Source organism: Salvelinus sp. IW2-2015, linkage group LG35, assembly GCF_002910315.2.
Source record: "Salvelinus sp. IW2-2015 linkage group LG35, ASM291031v2, whole genome shotgun sequence".
Lineage (NCBI taxonomy): Eukaryota > Metazoa > Chordata > Actinopteri > Salmoniformes > Salmonidae > Salvelinus > Salvelinus sp. IW2-2015.
The window spans coordinates 7,992,153-8,010,660 of NC_036874.1; the positions used below are offsets into that span (position 1 = coordinate 7,992,153).

At 42.9% G+C, this 18,508-nt stretch overlaps 2 protein-coding genes across 3 annotated transcripts in view; one reads left to right on the forward strand and one right to left on the reverse strand.

Annotated features, from left to right (window-relative positions):
- LOC111958666 (brevican core protein-like) overlaps positions 1-3,248 on the forward strand; it is a 20,460-nt gene extending 17,212 nt beyond the window's left edge. The window contains 3 exon segments of the mRNA XM_070437337.1: positions 1,338-1,559; positions 1,665-1,847; positions 2,000-3,248. Coding sequence (XP_070293438.1) covers positions 1,338-1,559; positions 1,665-1,847; positions 2,000-2,127 — 533 coding nt within the window. The 3' untranslated portion in view covers positions 2,128-3,248.
- Positions 3,249-3,305: 57 nt separating this feature from the next.
- hapln2 (hyaluronan and proteoglycan link protein 2) lies at positions 3,306-10,254 on the reverse strand. 2 transcript variants are annotated; one of them, XM_023980422.3, is made up of 6 exons: positions 9,675-10,254; positions 7,134-7,238; positions 6,540-6,896; positions 6,248-6,364; positions 5,946-6,128; positions 3,306-4,106 (listed from the first exon to the last, which is right to left on the reverse strand). In XM_023980422.3, the coding sequence occupies exons 2-6, from the start codon at positions 7,210-7,212 to the stop codon at positions 3,829-3,831; spliced, it is 1,014 nt and encodes a 337-aa protein (XP_023836190.1). In that variant the 5' UTR covers positions 7,213-7,238; positions 9,675-10,254; the 3' UTR covers positions 3,306-3,828. The 2 variants fall into 2 exon arrangements, with proteins under 2 accessions (XP_023836190.1, XP_023836189.1); XM_023980421.3 differs by lacking the exon at positions 9,675-10,254 and adding an exon at positions 7,397-9,212.
- Between the last annotated feature and the right edge of the window lie 8,254 nt (positions 10,255-18,508).

Below are 18,508 nucleotides of genomic sequence, written 5' to 3' on the forward strand. Positions count from 1 at the left end.
CTTTAAGAGGCTCCTCTGTCCTCCACTCGTTACCTGTATTAATGGCACCTGTTTGAACTTGTTATCAGTATAAAAGACACCTGTCCACAACCTCAAACAGTCACACTCCAAACTCCACTATGGCCAAGACCAAAGAGCTGTCAAAGGACACCAGAAAACAAAATTGTAGACCTGCACCAGGCTGGGAAGACTGAATCTGCAATAGGTAAGCAGCTTGGTTTGAAGAAATCAACTGTGGAGCAATTATTAGGAAATGGAAGACATACAAGACCACTGATAATCTCGCTCGATCTGGGGCCACGCAAGATCTCACCCCGTGGGGTCAAAATGATCACAAGAAGGTGAGCAAAAATCCCAGAACCACACGGGGGGCACTAGTGAATGACCTGCAAGAGCTGGGACCAAAGTAACAAAGCCTACCATCAGTAACACACTACGCCGCCAGGGACTCAAATCCTGCAGTGCCAGACGTGTCCCCTGCTTAAGCCAGTACTGTCCAGGCCCGTCTGAAGTTTGCTAGAGAGCATTTGGATGATCCAGAAGAAGATTGGAGGAATGTCATATAGTCAGATGAAACCAAAATATAAACTTTTTGGTAAAAACTCAACTCGTCGTGTTTGGGGACAAAGAATGCTGAGTTGCTCCAAAGAACACCATACCTACGGTGAAGCATGGGGGTGGAAACATCATGCTTTGGGGCTGTTTTTCTGCAAAGGGACCAGGACAACTGATCCGTGTAAAGGAAAGAATGAATGGGCCATGTATACGTGAGATTTGAGTGAAAACCTCCTTCCATCAGCAAGGGCATTGAAGATGAAACGTGGCTGGGTCTTTCAGCATGACAATGATCCCAAACACACCGCCCGGGCAACGAAGGAGTGCTTCGTAAGAAGCATTTCAAGGTCCTGGAGTGGCCTAGCCAGTCTCCAGATCTCAACCCCATAGAAAATCTTTGGAGGGAGTTGAAAGTCCGTGTTGCCCAGCAACAGACCCAAAACATCACTGCTCTAGAGGAGATCTGCATGGAGGAATGGGCCAAAATACCAGCAACAGTGTGTGAAAACCTTGGTGAAGACTTACAGAAAACGTTTGACCTCTGTCATTGCCAACAAAGGGTATATAACAAAGTATTGAGATAAACTTTTGTTATTGACCAAATACTTATTTTCCACCATCATTTGCAAATAAATTCATAAAAATCCTACAATGTGATTTTCTGGATTTTTTTTTCTCATTTTGTCTGTCATAGTTGAAATGTACCTATGATGAAAATTACAGGCCTCTCTCATCTTTTTAAGTGGGAGAACTTGCACATTTGGTGGCTGACTAAATACTTTTTTGCCCCACTGTATGTGAACTAACAGTATTACAACTCCTCTACTTCTTCATCATCCTTCCCATCTTTCTCTGCCAGTTGTATGAGAACTGGTACCGGGGCCAGCCGGACAGTTACTTCCTGTCTGGAGAGGACTGTGTGGTGATGGTATGGCATGACGGGGGGCGCTGGAGCGATGTGCCCTGTAACTACCACCTCTCCTACACCTGCAAGAAGGGCACCTGTGAGTACACAACCAAAACCACCACTGTAGTGTAGCATAGAAGTCCTCAATCTCTCAGTATGGTTTTAATGTATTTGCACCCCTAACAGCATTATTTCTGTTCAGCTTTCTGTGGCCAGCCCCCCGTCATTGCCAACGCCAAGGTGTTTGGTAAGTCGCATCTGCGCTACGAGACCAACTCCAAGGTGCGCTACTACTGTGAAGAAGGATTCCTCCAGACACAGAACCCCGTCATTAAGTGCCTATCCAACGGSCAATGGGAGGAGGCTTTGATCAACTGTCACCCTGGTGAGGACAGACATTCATTCTATTGACTGACATGAAACAAAATAAATCTATGATGTGTGTGATAGGTCTCTAATGTTATCATTGTATGACCCGCTTAAGTTATTTTATGCTCACTGTGATAATGACATGATGTACCTGCTATGTTTTTCCAGCCCTGACCAACTTAGCAGAGGGAGAGCAGAAGGTCACAACACCACCCTATCAGAACGAGGGGGTGGAGGTGGTGGACACAGCCACGGAGAAAGCCACTTCAGAGTTCTGGGACATCAAGTGGAACTAATAAGCTCATCAAACTCAATATMCCCCTTCCCTCTGCCCCCTTCCCTGGAATCCTATGTTCCACTCAAAGACTGTCCCTCCAACAAGTTGGAGCCTTGTAAAATAAATGTTCTCCCTGAGAATGAGTCATCACATTCCTGTCACCAGCTCTCTCCAGAATAAACCCATTCAAAACATCAACAGACTTGATGTTACTCGGACCTAGTGCCGATCGATCACACTTACAATAAGAGTACATCCCAACATATGGCCACGATTAGAGGTAATGGATCAAATTTGCACAGTACAGTTTGTCATTGGAATGAGCTTTAACGAAGATGTCCCATCCATCATTGGGCTTGTTTGTTGTATAATGATATGTGATTGTTGACTAGTGAAATTCTTTGATATTCACCTGTGCTACGACACTGTTGGATTACTGTATTTGACTGCGATTAACATATATTTGACATGTTTATGATGGTATACAGTAAGATTTTGATGGAGAGTTTTAGTAAAGTGCAATCTAAATCTCAACCTCAGCTGGTCTGACATTAACCGAAGCCACTTTCCCCACTCTCTGCCACCAAGACAGAATTAAGATGTCCACTTTCGTATGCTTTTGTATAAGAAAATCTCRTTATCAATCCATATCTTCTCAATTCCCACAACACAAAGCATTTTCTCAACATGTCCTCTTATCTGGTGCTTTGTTTTTCAGGTGTCTTGCGAACTTTGGACCCAAAATTAGAAGCCAATATCCACTTTTAATGTACTTGGTTTGAAAATAGCCAGAATCCAAAGTTTTTTTTTTTATACTCTCGTAAAAACGTAATCACTAAGATACTAGGAAGAACATGTGAAAATGTCCACAATGGTATTTCCGTTTTCATGCATCAATGATGTCATTGTCTTAGTTCCAGTGGAAGTAATACTGTACGTTGGTAGTGTTTAACAGTAATCAAATAATGCTAATTGTAAATCCCATTTGTGACTGCACAATTGCATATTGAACTTGTTATGAAAGAAAAAATGTAATTGTTAAACTAATTAAAAAGGAGATGGATTAAATGAAAATAAGYAAAATATCGTTTTTGGAGAGTAGAAAATACATATCTAATAAAATGAATTGATTACAATGTATTTATCCATGTGAATATGGTTGCATTTGAATTATATTTTCATGCCACATATCAAATACACTGTCAAGATATTTTATTGTATTACAGTTATGCTCAGTGCGTATACTTTCTCCCATTCTGCTATTTACACACTCTTACATCAGCTAAGAAGCTAACAGCAGCATTTTATGAAATTGTCATTGTGTAATAACTATCCTGTTACACTAGAATAATGCTTCTTGGATAACAAAGTTCACAAAACGAATGTTACACAAATGCAGGAAAACATGTACAGCAGTTGTTACCTGTAGCAGTAAAGCTCATAAAAGTGGCAGGCTTTTGTTGATGTGTCCCATGGAAAAAGGCATTAAGTATTTGAGGTTTCCTGTAATAACATATTGTAGTATTGCAGAAAAGCGCAGTTCTACTTGTATCTTTTTGCCATTGTTGTGGAACCAGTTCCTAGCCTTTTGACTACCTGTATCTGCAAGCCCTGCGTACTGAAACCTGTAGGGGTCACTGGTAATCTTCACAATGGTTCTGCGTCTTGGATCTACGAAGTCAGTGGAAGTAGGCTCCACACGCAATGGGTCTCATGAAAGCTACCTGTAGCAGTAGGCACCATAGAGACGCAGGGTCTTGTTGGGGTACCCAACGGTGCGCACCCCAGCCTCGGGAATACCGCCACAGCGCGCTCTAGGGGTGGTGATAGGGAAACGCACACTGCCGTCCTTCAACCAACCTCCATCACAGCGGTCATAGCTCAGGAAACGCCAGGCCGAATAGAGCTGTCCAACCAGAGCTAACTCTGCTCCCTCACCCTTACATGCCTGCATTGCCTCCCCAAATGTGAGTGGCTCTCCAACGAAGAACACAAAGCCTGGAAGAGAGGAAGGAGAATGCAAGTTCTTTAACCTGCTAAAGCAGTGTTCCCCAACTGATGGCCCGTGGTCCGAATTTGGCCTGCGGGTGATTTTATTTTTCCCCCCAAGTTGAGTATTTTTTTATTGTTGGACATAAAAGACTGTAAAAACACCAGCATATCAGCTCCAAGTGATTTCAATTTTGGAAATCTSTTCCAAAGTATATATGTGATCATATACAAATGTAAGCAAGGTTTAAAAAGATTATGTTTTAGTCAAACGTTATATCTGTTTGGGCTTCTTGCTGTCATTTTTTGCAATCTACAAATTATTTGTAAATATGTCCCTGCCCCCTGACCATCTGCTCAAGAAAAAAAATCATCCCTTTGCTGAATCTAGTTGATTATCCCTGTGCTAAAGCATAAGAAGTAATTTGTTGTCTCAGTCATTCTGGATCTGAAGTGTTGACATGCACTCACAACAATATCATTACTGTTATTTAAGTTAAGTATGGTGCTGTATCCATCCCTATATGGCAGCGATCATCAACTAGATTCAGCCACAGATTTTTTCATAATTATAATAATTACAAATAGTTTGTAGACTGCAAGAACCCCAAGCAGATATAACATTTGACTGAAACATAATCATTTCAAACCTTGCTTATATTTGTATACGATAACATACAGTTAAAGTCAGAAGTTTACATACACCTTAGCCAAATACATTTAAACTCAGTTTTTCACAATTCCTGACATTTAATCCTTGTAAAAATTCCCAATCATGAACCAGACTTGTGGAGGTCTACAATTTKTTTTCTGATGTCTTGGATGATTTCTTTTGATTTTCCCATGATGTCAAGCAAAGACGCACTGAGTTTGAAGGTAGGCCTTGAAATACATCCACAGGTACACTTCCAATTGACTCAAATTATGTCAATTAGCCTATCAGAAGCTTCTAAAGCCATGAGCTCATTTTCCAGACTGTTCCAAGCTGTTTAAAGGCACAGTCAACTTAGTGTATGTAAACTTCTGACCTATTGGAATTGTGATACAGTGAATTATAAGTGAAATAATCTGTCTGTAAAGAATTTTTWGAAAAATGACTTGTGTCATGCACACAGTAGACGTCCTAACCGACTTGCCAAAACTATAGTTTGTTAACAAGAAATTGGTGGAGTGGTTGAAAAATGAGTTTTAATGACTCCAACCTAAGTGTATGTAAACCTCCAACTTCAACTGTACCTGTATATCTCTCTATTATGGGTGGGAATACTTTCAAACATATTTCCTAAATTAAAATGTACAGTCTTATGTCCAACAATAACAAAATGTAAACTTATTGGGGAACCATGCTATATGATAAAACCACCCACTATCTTTATAATTCAACATTTCCACTGAGGTTTTTATTTTCCGATTATTAGTGGATGTTCTAATGTCACTAAAGGGCAACTAGTTTCTCACAGATGGACTTGTTTACAAGTGGGTCTGAACATCAGCCTTTATTGTCTATCCTCATCCACTCAGGACCATTAACGAGCCCACTCCTAAATATCGCCAAAGGTCACCCTGTTGCTATGGAAAGTTTACAGTCAGGATAACATAAGACTGTTCTGAACACAGTCTTTTGCCAATATTATAATATAATTGCATCCTTATTAATGTTTGATTATATGTTGGTTCCAGACTATTTTTAAAATGTACCACATCGCCCAAATCCAATTGAACTCCTTTTATTCATTTTCAGTAAGCAGCATCCCAAATGAAAAAGGATGGAACTAATTTGGCACATGAAGACTATACTGACATTGCTATTTGACAGCTTCACAAAGCACCAAAACCCATTCAGTTGACCTGTGGTTCTAGAGGTGAAACAGAAGGCATCAAAGTGGTCCCGGATCCTGTCCCGGGGGCCATAGCTGCGAATGCCAGGTAGCAGCTCCCCCCCACATTCTGCTCGTGGGTGCAGGATGGGGTAGTGGACTGTCCCATCGATGAGCCATCCCGCGTTGCACCAATCCAGACCCTCTGTCCAGGCTACACAATGAGAATGTGTTACTGTTTACTTTGTGAAAGTTAGCCTTACATAAATCTCTATGGCATCAGTAAAGGTACAGAGTAAACTGTCAATGTTTTGCTGATTGAATATTAAATACCTCTGTATAGCTGCTTGAATGTGGCCAATGTGCCATCCTGTTCAGCACAGGCCTCCTTAGCTTCCTTGTAGGTGAATTTGTAACGGCCATTTTTGCTCTGATATGGAAATATCATCCCTAAAAGTAATTAGAAGTTGTCGCTTTTTATGTTGATTTTAAGTCACAACATATCAAAAACTTTGTCTGATTTGCCTTTTTTTTTCAAATACATTTTCGTCTGAATAGCAAGCAATAAGGTTTCTTTACAACATTTGAAATGTTTAGAAAGGTTACATGAATCATCATAATTTACCTTCTATCCTCAATGTAATGATGACGCTCTCATCCTCAATACCGTTGATCAGCTCACAGCGATATCTACCATCATCTTCTAGTTCCAAGTTGCTGAGTTGTAGTGAGGCATCCATGGCATGAGCCTTACGAAGCGAGGCCCGTGGCCCAAGCAGGCCATAGGGTTTGTGGGCTGAACCGTTTGTGATCATGACAATGTTCTCGCTTCCACGACGAAGTGGTTCCAGTTTTGTCCATTTCACCTTGTAATGGCTTGGTTTGAATCGCAGTACACATGGCAAAGTGGCATTTCCTCCCCGAGGGCTGGTTACTTCGGCATAAACAGGAGGCTCAAGCAGATACTTCAGTTTCTTTGTTTCTGAGGGAATTAAAACAGCTTCCTTGTAAGATTATTCCTCCATTATTCAACAATCAAAGTCTCATACATTACATTGGGTTAGAATTATTCTATGGTCATCATTAAGCAATGTCACTGACCTATAGCTAGTGGCCTTCATGAACTAAATTGACCAGATTCAATAGATGGATACAATTCTCCATACTCTCCTGTCATAAGCTAAAATTACTTTTATACTCAGAAAATTATAAAACATACCTTGTCTGTTTGGGAGATAAATAGCAGACGTCCAACTGAAACAACTTGCGGTTAGTATCAAAATAGCAGCACKGTTCATAATGAAGCAAGTCACCCTCCCTGTCCCTGCAATAGAATAACAYCATTATCTGATTTATAATGGTTACATAATGTGGTAGAGCATTTTTGATTGTACTAAGAACAGTTTTATACATAGAACATTTGTCCCTAAGGAGGACCAATACAGCTCAACAGACACTAAAAGAAAATCCCAAAGCTCTAACCTGCAGCAGTTGATGAGATGAGGATTTATTTTCCTCTTCAAAACAGCGGTGACTGATCACCTTTGAGGGTTGTTCAGCCAAACATGACCGTTTTCCGTTAGTGGGATAGTTCGGAAGCAAAAATATCTTTATTTTTCTCTGAGCCCATTTCTGCCACTGTGATCTCTCCTCCCTTTGACCCCCAAGGTCTCTCTCTCTCTCTCTCTCTCTCTCCTTCCCTTGACTCTCTCTCTCTCAGACCAGTGCTCATATGTCTCAGGCTGTGGTGGACAGTGTAAACTGGGTTGTTCTCTGTTCTGCTCCAGATGTTAATGAGGATGTGATGTGACAGGCTGCCATTGTGTCTCTCTCTGCCTCCATCCTCTACTTATCAATAAGGAACAAGTGAGAGGAAGTGAGGAAGAGTTGCCCATTTTCAAAGAGTTTGAACCTAGAACGCGTTTGTTTACTGTATTTATGTAATAGAGAGAGTTCGAGAAAGGGATATTTATACATATTTAGTTTTGAGTCTGGTATTGTGTATGGGTAAAACAGCAGTATATCCCCATGGAGGTAACCATGTTGCTGGTCAATGCTGTAACTTTCAGTAGCAAGGTTGTAGCCTACTGCTGGCTCAACCACTGGCATAACGCAGTTTCTCTGGACCGCAGAAAAATCTTATGCGTCAGCCGCTCACGAAGTTTAGAACTACTTACTAATCACTGTCCATGGTTCTTAAATTGCGACGTTTACACGGCTGCCTATCAGATTATGTGGTGCTAGTGCTTGTCGTAGACTATAGCTTTGCTTTAATGGATTCATATTTACTTTTATTTGGTCGTCATTTTCTCATGTTAAGTCTAACCTTTATGTTTCACGAAGCTATAGGCCTACGGTGTCACAATGCTGCTATCTAGAATGATGGCTGGCGGCAATATTGTATGTACTTGTACAGCAATTAAAGTTGGAAATTTAAACATTGCAGATTGTAAAATAAATTTTCCATGAAACAGCCCCAATGTAGATTGCACAACACAAACACTTTGCTTGCTACATGTGGACATTAAAAAGGAGGGTTACTGTCAAAATTATAAAAAATATATAATACAATTTAGACATACTGTAGGTGTGAGATGATGGTCGCATTGGCACCCAGAGCTCGCGGGACCCCCACCTTGCAGGGGCTACGGGGGTTTCCGCTACACCAGTGAGCTCAATTTATCATCTCAAAACCTTATTGATGGCAAGCCTGCCTGTACGCTGAGGCCCTTGCCATCTTGCAGGGAGGGAGGAAGCTGTGTGAGCCCTGGCTTACTCTGGCCCTGTGGCCCCAGACACAAGGGCTGCATTGTGAGAGCCATGGTCTCCTTTCCCCCCAAAGACAACAGGCGGTGGGCTGGCATACAAACACGAGGAGAAGGGAAAAATGAAATAATAGAATTCCTCTGCTTCCCCTGTCCCTTCTCCATTGTGCTCAGCCATCAATGGAACTCATTCTGGCTCTTTAGTTCACAGCAATTAGTATTCATCAGGACACGCTTAAGTGACAACTGTCCCGTCTCTGTCCCTCTTTCCATCCAACTATATATCTTTCTCTCACTGTACTTCGACCCCAGCTCTCCATGTATTTTCTATTATACTGTATGTGTTGGTCTTATTGATATATTTGAGTTAAGTTCAGATGTTAGATCAGGGGCGTCAAACTCTTTCCATGGAGGGCAGAGTTGCTGGTTTTTGTTATTTCCCTTCAGTAGTGGTGCGTGGGTCAAATCACTGAGGAAGCCAAGCCAGTAAAAAAATCCATATAACAACCTATGTTGTGATAATTGCGTTGTTTACTCTATAACCCAATTGTTCATACGCCACTGTGATATACAATAAAGCCGTGACAACAAAAACACAACAGTCACACAGTGGCGGAATAAATTCAACTACACATACATTTGTTTCATCACAAAACCGGAGAGCAACATCTGTCCAGTGAAGTCCACAAAGAAAATATTGCATGCAACAAACCGTTATATCACCTGCAGAATGGTCAAGCAAGTTAATGTTTGACAGTTTACTAAACAACTAACGATTTAGAACCACGGAGTTACCGCAAATTTGCACAAAGACAACAGGAGCACTGCCTTAGCTATTTCAGCACTATTTCAACATAAACATCGTCAAYTCAACGCTATACATGCTTAGTTTTATACACTGAAAACAAACTTAAAGGTACCAAAAATGATTTAGTCCAATCAATGTTGTGTGTGTAAGTGTGTGAGCGAGCAAGCTAAAACAATTTGGGACTCACCCTAATTGTAGACTAGAACGCCAATGCCATCCTCCTCTCTTTTATGTTGACAAAACGGTCCATGGCTCTGTCATATAGTAAGTATGCTTTAAGTTTTTGTTGTCCTAGGCTACCTAGCTAAAATGCTTGCTAGCCTAACTTCCTTGCATGTGCAAAAATTAACCAACTAAGTTAGCTAGCTAGTTAACTTGAGCCTAAAAGAGCTAGGCTACATCAAGGCTAGATATTGAACTTCATTCGTCTCAGGCCAGTGGCACAGCATATTCGTTGATGGTTAGATCAGAATCGCATCATAATCATTGGCCTGTACAGAGAATTAAGTCAAAACCACAAGTCCAAATCCCCATCTCCAAATCCCCATCTCCATTCATGGATTAGGAAAGGGCCGATAGCTACTGCAGGACATCAACACAAGTAGACCAGAAACTAAAATGACATGTTGCTTAGGGTGAGATTTGATTCGTGTGAAGCTAAATCCAAACTGGCCTCCCTTGGTGAAGCACCAGGACAACCCACAGTTGAGCTCAGCTAATTGGCTAATTATCCTATAATTATTTTATTAAGAGAGGCCAAATGATTGCTGGTGTAACGGATGTGAAATGGCTAGCTAGTTAGCGGGTACGCGCTAGTAGCGTTTCAATCAAGTTATACTGTTACACTGGCATCAATCAATCAAATGCTACAGCCATAACATGTTATACTCTTTTAGTCCAGGCAGCATCAGATACATGGGCTACACACACTGAGACAGAGGGGCGCCATATCCAACGCTTGGAGTGAGAGATTCAGTCACTTGCGAATTGACGGAAAATGATGAAAACACAGAGAGACGAAAGATAAATTATTTCATAATTMATATTTTTTTATTGGTCAAATATTTGGTGAGGCCTGGCTTTCCTTTCGATTTGTGAAAAAAAGGTGCTATCTAAAACCTAAAAAGGTTCTTCGGCTGTCCACATAGGAAAACCCTTTGAAGAACTCCTTTTGGACCAAGGTAGAAGAACCCTTTTGGTTTGAGGTAGAACAATTTTTGGTTCCATGTAGAACCCTTCCCACATGGAACCCAAAAGGGTTCTACTTGGAACCCAAAAGGGTTCTACCTGGAGCCAAATAGGGGTTTCATATGGGGACAGCCGAAGAACCCTTTTTTAACCCTTTTTTATAAGAGTGTACAACTAAGATCTACACAACCAGGTGAGGGGTGTTTCTAACTAATCACTGACCTTCATTTATCAATCAAGTACAAGGGAGGAGCGAAAACCTCAGGCACTCGGCCCTCCATTGAATGAATTACAGGTGTTCAGGCGAAGTTTGTAGGCAGGTATATGCAGGTAGGAGAGTTGGACATGGTGGAGTTATGTTTGCTCTTTCTAATTTCCCTGTCTCTTTCCTCTCCCTTTTCTCATTCTCAATCAATTACCGTTTGATTGAGAAAGAGCTTTCTCTGTCCTGATCATATCTGTCTCTACCTCACTTTCTCAGTTGCTTTCCTCTGTCTCATCAGCTCCATAACCCAACGTTCTTTTAAATCATACTCCTCTCTGCTGAGTCAATGAAACGCTGCCCTCTGGTGAATATTTGTATAAGAGACGCACAATCAATACCTACTCCTCAGTGCTGAGAGTCAATGAAACACTGCCCTCTGGTACATATTTGTAATGTAGTTAAGAAAGTTCAGATTACCCCATCAGTATAGCCAGTATTTATAGGGAAACGTTTATAATGTTACCTCATTAGCATAGGGCACCCTGTCATCAGCATCTGGCTCTGAGGAGCGCTCCTCGGAGACGAGGCCTACCCCAAACTATTCAATAAAATTCCATATTGTATTCTGTCTCTGTCATTCAGTTAAGGCTGTACTCGATTGAATTAAAGATGCACTTCAATACCTTCAGAAACTCCTTTAATCACATCAGTTGATGTCGTAGGTCAGGCCTGGTGTCAGAGGTGAGGTTAACGTGTTCTTCTCTAAAGCCTGGTGGACACTACACGATTTTGGCCCCGGTTTAGCTGTCCCAGGCAAGTTTTTGAGATCGGAGACAAAATTCCCATGTCTTGCCTACCTGGGGGCGCGCGGCTGTCACGGACTCTCGTTTAATGTGAGCGGGTCAGAGGCACAATCRGAGGGCTACTGATATTGTCTTTAAACAGTACCAGAAGTCCTGATATTTATCGGCACAAAATTCTGCAATGCTTTTGTAGTGTGAGATGTGCAATGACAAGTTTTGAGAACGGTGATCAGAAATAGCCAATGAGAGCTCGCCAGAGAAGAAGCCAGTGAGATGATAACGTTGTTTCGCATCACCCAGAATGTGTAGGCTCTCGAGCAGGAGTGAGGACTATTATTAGTATGCATTTGTACTTTCCTTTAAGCCAGCATTTCCCAAACTCGGTCCTCGCGACCCCAAGGGGTGCACATTTCGGTGTTTTCCCTAACACTACACAGCTGATTTAAATTATCAAAGCTTGAAGATTAGTTGATTATTTGAATCAGAATCAAAGCCAAAGTATCAAATCATTACAGCTCTGAAGTTCACAAGCAACGTTATTCAATTCAAAATCTTGACTAGATATTTCAACTCTGTATGGCAAGAGTGAATCTCTGATGCTAAACCTTTATGGGGCTGCTATGAGCAACAGCTGGTAGTAGCTACGTTAAATCTAATCACATCACTGTTTTGGCGAGACAGCGTGGTATTGAGAATCCTCACCACCAAGTGAAGAATCTTGTAGTGTGTGACCCCCGTCTGTGCCACATCGTTTAGTGTGCTCACCACAACGTTGGCAAGACAATAAAAACTACAGGAGAAATGGTCATTTAATGTGAGAGGCTCAGCAATGTTAGGGTTCTGAAAGTTGTGTAGTGTACACCCGGCTTAACCTGTCTCTCACACAGTTAAGACCCGTGTTGTGATAATTGCGTTGTTTGCTCTATAACCAGTTAGTTCATATGCCTTGATACCGTGATATATAGGCCTAAAGGCTGAGACAATAAGAAGACACAGTGGCAGAATAAATTCAAACAAACCTTTGTTTCATTACAAAACCTGAAGTCCACAAAACATATTGCATGTAACAAACAGTTGACTTACAGCATGGTCAAGCAAGTTTAACAACTATTGATGTAGAACCATTGAGCGCAGAGGAGGCTGGTGGGAGGAGCGATAGGAGGACAGGCTCATTGTAATGGCTGGAATGGAATCAATGGAACGGTATCAAACACATCAAACACATGGAAGCTCTGTTCCATTTATTCCATTCCAGCCATTATAATGAGCCCATTCTCTTATAGCTCCTCCTACCAGCCTCCATTGAAAGAGAGTTAAGAGTTTCTGTGTGCGTGTGTGTGTGTTTTGCATGCGTGCATGCCAGTAGAAAAAAACATGTTGACTCACCCTACTTGTAGGGAAACGCCAATGCCTTCCTCTTTAATGTAGCAGAAACGATCTATGACTCTGTCATACAGTACACGATTTTAGTTTTTGTTGTCCTATGCTACCTGGCTAAAATGCTTCATCAGTAGCCTAACTTCCTTTCATGGGCAACGATGTGCCAGGCCAGCTAGTTAATAACATTAGCCTACTACATCTACCTACATGTTGAACTTCCATCCTCTCAATGTATGAATTTATGGATGGATCAGAATCACCGTTATAATCATTGGCCAGTACGGATAATTCAATAAAACCACAAGTCCAAATCCCTATCTCCATCCATGGATAATTTAGGAAAGGGCTGATTTTAGCTAGCTAGATGCAGATGCAACAATTCAAGTTCTTTCTGTCAATGACGTTTAGCTTCTGATGTGATTGGTTTGAATCCAAATCCGAACTGGCTTCCCTTGATACTTTTTTTTTGGTGCGCCAGGACCATTCACAGCTGAACTCACTCAGTTTAGCTCAACGCTGATTGGATATTATTTTATACGTTTTTTATWWAGGGAGGCCAAATGCTTTCTGGCTTCCCTTGCATTCAATGCTACGGGCGGAAACATCATACTCTTTCTGACCAAATAGCATCAGATAGATGGGCTACACATACTGAGACAGAAGGGCACTCTTTCGTTCACTCGGATGCTTTCTCCAGTGAGATACATTCAGCAAATTGAAGGAAATGTATGAAGCACAGAGAGATGACTGTATGTTTTGTATGTTTTTGTCTTGGTAAAGTTTTGGGGAAGCCTGGCTTCCCTTGGCATCCATGAATACGCGTAACTGTCCTTAGGGCCACGAGATAGAGTAGAGAGACTAATGCAAGACTAACTGACAGGTTTTCTCTGTGTTTTCTAGTGTACTACTGTATGTACTCTGTGTTGGAAGTTATCACAAATGTATCGACCCCTCTCTGTATTGCTTCTCTCCGTTATCGCTCGATCCCATTCTCATTATAATTTTTTTTACTCTTACCCTCAGGTAAACAGTACTAAATAACCGACTCAAGTAAAGACATGTTCATATGTTTAATTTCAATTTGATTTATGGACTTTTTTGTGGCTTCTCAGAAATAATCTTTGTGGTAAACCAACAGGTTTTTCAAGAAGCTAGGGTCATGAGTATCATGGATATTACAGTGGAGCTGCAGTACTTATTTAGTGTACGCTAACTAAACATGGATTAATGGATGTACAGTAACAAGGTAACTTGTTTTCTATACCTAACTAAACATTTTAGTGTAATTTAGCTCATCACTAAGTGTGAAGAGGTACAGTATTACACTATAGATGTCAAATATAGTCTGTAAACCTATTGTCCACAACGTTAACATGACATTTCATATTTTTGGGTGTCAGTTGAACTAGAGCTTTTGAATGACCTTTTCTTTGCCTATATCATAGATAAGAAATAATGATAAAGAGCAGGTTTGTCCTACCAGCCCTGAAGCCCTTATGTAGTATCAGTTTACTGGGATCACCAGTGCATGACTGTGTTGATGAAAGCTTGGCGCACACATCGGGGTCATGAAGGCTTTTCAAAGCCAAAGGCATGCATTTCTGACAGGTCTTTATCAACTTGCAAGAGGCCCTTTCCCTCCAGGTAAATACATGCTCCGGAACTTTGGTGATTAGTAAGTCATTTTACAACCTCCCGCTATGGGCTGGATGTGTCAATGTGTAGTTCATAAACTCAGCAAAAAAAGAAACGTCCTCTCACTGTCAACTGCGTTTATTTTTAGGAAACTTAACATGTGTAAATATTTGTATGAACATAACAAGATTCAACAACTGAGACATAAACTGAACAAGTTCCACAGATGTGACTAACAGAAATGGAATAATATGTCCCTGAACAAAGGGGGGGTCAAAATCAAAAGTAACAGTCAGTATCTGGTGTGGCCACCAGCTGCATTAATTAAGTACTGTAGTGCATCTCCTCCTCATGGACTGCACCTGATTTGCCAGTTCTTGCTGTGAGATGTTACCCAACTCTTCCACCAAGGCACCTGCAAGTTCCCTCACATTTCTGGGTGGAATGGCACTAGCCCTCACCCTCCGATCCAACAGGTCCCAGACGTGCTCAATGGGATTGAGATCCGGGCTCTTCGCTGGCCATGGCAGAACACTGACATTGCTGTCTTGCAGGAAATCACGCACAGAACGAGCAGTATGGCTGGTGGCACTGTCATGCTGGAGGGTCATGTCAGGATGAGCCTGCAGGAAGGGTACCACATGAGGGAGGAGGATCTTCCCTGTAACGCACAACATTGACATTGCCTGCAATGACAACAAGCTCAGTCCGATGATGCTGTGACACACCGGCCCAGACCATGACGGACCCTTCACCTCCAAATCGATCCCGCTCCAGAGTACAGGCCTTGGTGTAACACTCATTCCTTCGACGATAAACGCGAATCCGACCATCACCCCTGGTGAGACAAAACCGTSACTCGTCAGTGAAGAGCACTTTTTGCCAGTCCTGTCTAGTCCAGCAACGGTGGGTTTGTGCCCATAGGCGACGTTGTTGCTGGTGATGTCTGGTGAGGACCTGCCTTACAACAGGCCTACAAGCCCTCAATCCAGCATCTCTCAGCCTATTACGGACAGTCTGAGCACTGATGGAGGGATTGTGCATTCCTGGTGTAACTCAGGCAGTTGTTGTTGCCATCCTGTACCTGTCCCAAAGGTGTGATGTTTGGATATACCGATCCTGTGCAGGTGTTGTTACACGTGGTCTGCCACTGCGAGGACGATCAGCTGTCCGACCTGTCTCCCTGTAGCACTGTCTTAGGCGTCTTACAGTATGGACATTGCAATTTATTGCCCTGGCCACATCTGTAATCCTCATGCCTCCTTGCAGCATGCCTAAGGCACGTTCACGCAGATGAGCAGGGACCCTGGGCATCTTTCTTTTGGTGTTTTTCAGAGTCAGTAGAAAGGCCTCTTTAGTGTCCTAAGTTTTCATAACTGTGACCTTAATTGCCTATCGTCTGTAAGCTGTTAGTGTCTTAACGACCGTTACACAGGTGCATGTGCATTAATTSTTTATAGTTCATTGAACAAGCATGGGAAACAGTGTTTAAACCCTTTACAATGAAGATCTGTGAAATAATTTGGATTTTTACGAATTATCTCTGAAAGACAGGGTCCTGAAAAAGGGATGTTTCCTTTTTTGCTGAGTTTACATGCATAATCTATGAGCAGAATTACAGTCTTCCTTAAATTAGCCACGAAATCCATAGTTTGAAAGCGACTGTTTATCGAAAGCTGTGTGGTGACATTTTCCCAAAATGTTCACCCACTTGGGCCAGCCTCCTACCAATTCGAGATCAAGCCAATGAGCTTCAACCAGTGGAGACTCCTCAGAGGAGGAAGGGGAGGACCATCATTCACAGTGAATTTCATAAAAATAGTAAAACATTGAAAAAGTTAACATTTTTAGATATAACTTTACAAAATATATTTATATCACCAAATAATTGATTAAAACACTGTTTTGCAATGAAGCTCTACAGTAGCTTCAACAGCACTCTGTAGGGTAGCGCCATGGTGTAGCCGGAGGACTTCTAGTTTCTGTCCTCCTTTGGGTACGTCAATACAAAACCAAGGAGGCTCATGGTTCTCACTCCATTCCATTGTATTTTCACTTTCACTTAGCTAGCGAATGTACAGTAGCTAGCTAGTGTAGCCTACTCAAACACCCAGCTCATAAAGAGAGGAATGCTATGTTAGCTAGCTGGCTATGGCTATCACACTGGAACTGTCACACCCTGATCTGTTTCACCTGTCTTTGTGCTTGTCTCCATCCCCCACCAGGTGTCTCCCATCTCACCTCATTATCCCCTGTGCATTTATACCTGTGTTCTCTGTTTGTCTGTTACCAATTTGTTTTGTTCGTCAAGCCTACCAGCGTTTTTCCCCTTGCTCCTGTCTTTTCTAAAGTTCCTGTTTTCTAGTTTTCCCGGTTTTGACCATTCCTGCTTGCCGTCCTGTACCTTGTCCCACCACACTGGATTATTGACCTCTGCCTGCCCTGACCCTGAGACTGCCTGCCATTCTGTACCTCTTGGACTCTGCTCTGGATCCTGACCTCTGCCTGCACTTGACCTGTCGTTTTGCCTACCCCTGTTCTAGTAATACACTTTTGTTACTTCGACACTGTCTGCTTCTAGGTCTTTCCTGAAATGTGATAGTACGAACTGGCCATGACCGACCCAGCAGACTCAGACCAGCTCCCCAATGCTGTCTCCCTGCAAGGAGKCACCATTGGACGACACGAGGAGTTACTGCAAAGTCTTATGGAGAGACTCGATACCCTGGCAGCACGCCATGACCAGGCGTTCGAGACTTTGCTGGAGCAATTCCTTGGATTCCCCACTGGGCAGCAGATCACACCCGTAATCTCCCAGCCTACCCCAGTGTCCCAAGAACCCTGCTTACCTCCTCTGGGACGCTACGCTGGAGATTCCGGAACCTGCCGGGCTTATCTCTCCCAGTGCTCCCTCCTTTTCAAGCTGCAGCCTTCTTAATTTCCCTCGGACCGCTCGAGGATAGTGTACATCATAACGTTGATGTCTGGGAGGGCACTCACCGGGGCTACGGCGGTGTGGGAGCAACAGTCCACCATCTGCCTCAGTCTAGAGGAGTTTGATGCGGAAGTTCGGAAGGTGTTTGATTCTCCGTTGTCTGGGAGTGAGGCTGCTCGTAAGCTGCTCCAGCTACGTCAAGACTCCCGTAGTGTGGCAGACTGCGCGGTGGATTTTCGCTCGTTGGCGGCTGAGAGTGCCTGGAACCCGGAAGCATTGTTTGACATGTTCCTTCATGGATTATCGGAGGTGGTCAAAGATGAGCTTGCAGCCCGGGAGCTGCCCATGGACCTTTACTCCCTCATAGCCTTGACCTTGCCCAACCCGGATTGATGGGTGGCTTCGAGAACGTAGGAGGAAGAGGGAATTTGTGCCCTGTCGCCCTCATTTGCCCTCGAACCCACCTCACCTCCAAAGAATCCCGGAGACCCCCGAAGTCTACATGTTCGAGTGAACCCGATGTCACACGAGTTCTCTCGGGAATCACGAGGGCTGCCGACTCGCCTCCTTCAGAGTCCAAGCACCTGGGCAGGGCCACTTTGCTTCCTCCGCACCGACCCTATGACTGTGGGACTGACCTTCTCCCAGGCATCACTCCGCCCCGGGGACGACTGTACTCTCTGTCGGGTCCGAAGACCAAGGCTATGGAGACATTGAGGACTCCCTAGCTGCAGGGTTCATCTCTCCTTCTGTCTCCCCCGCCAGCGCAGGGTTCTTCTTTGTGGAGAAGAAGMYCAAAACCCTGCGCCCATGCATCGACTACCGGGGTCTCAACGACATCACGGTGAAGAACAGCTACCCGCTACCCCTCATCT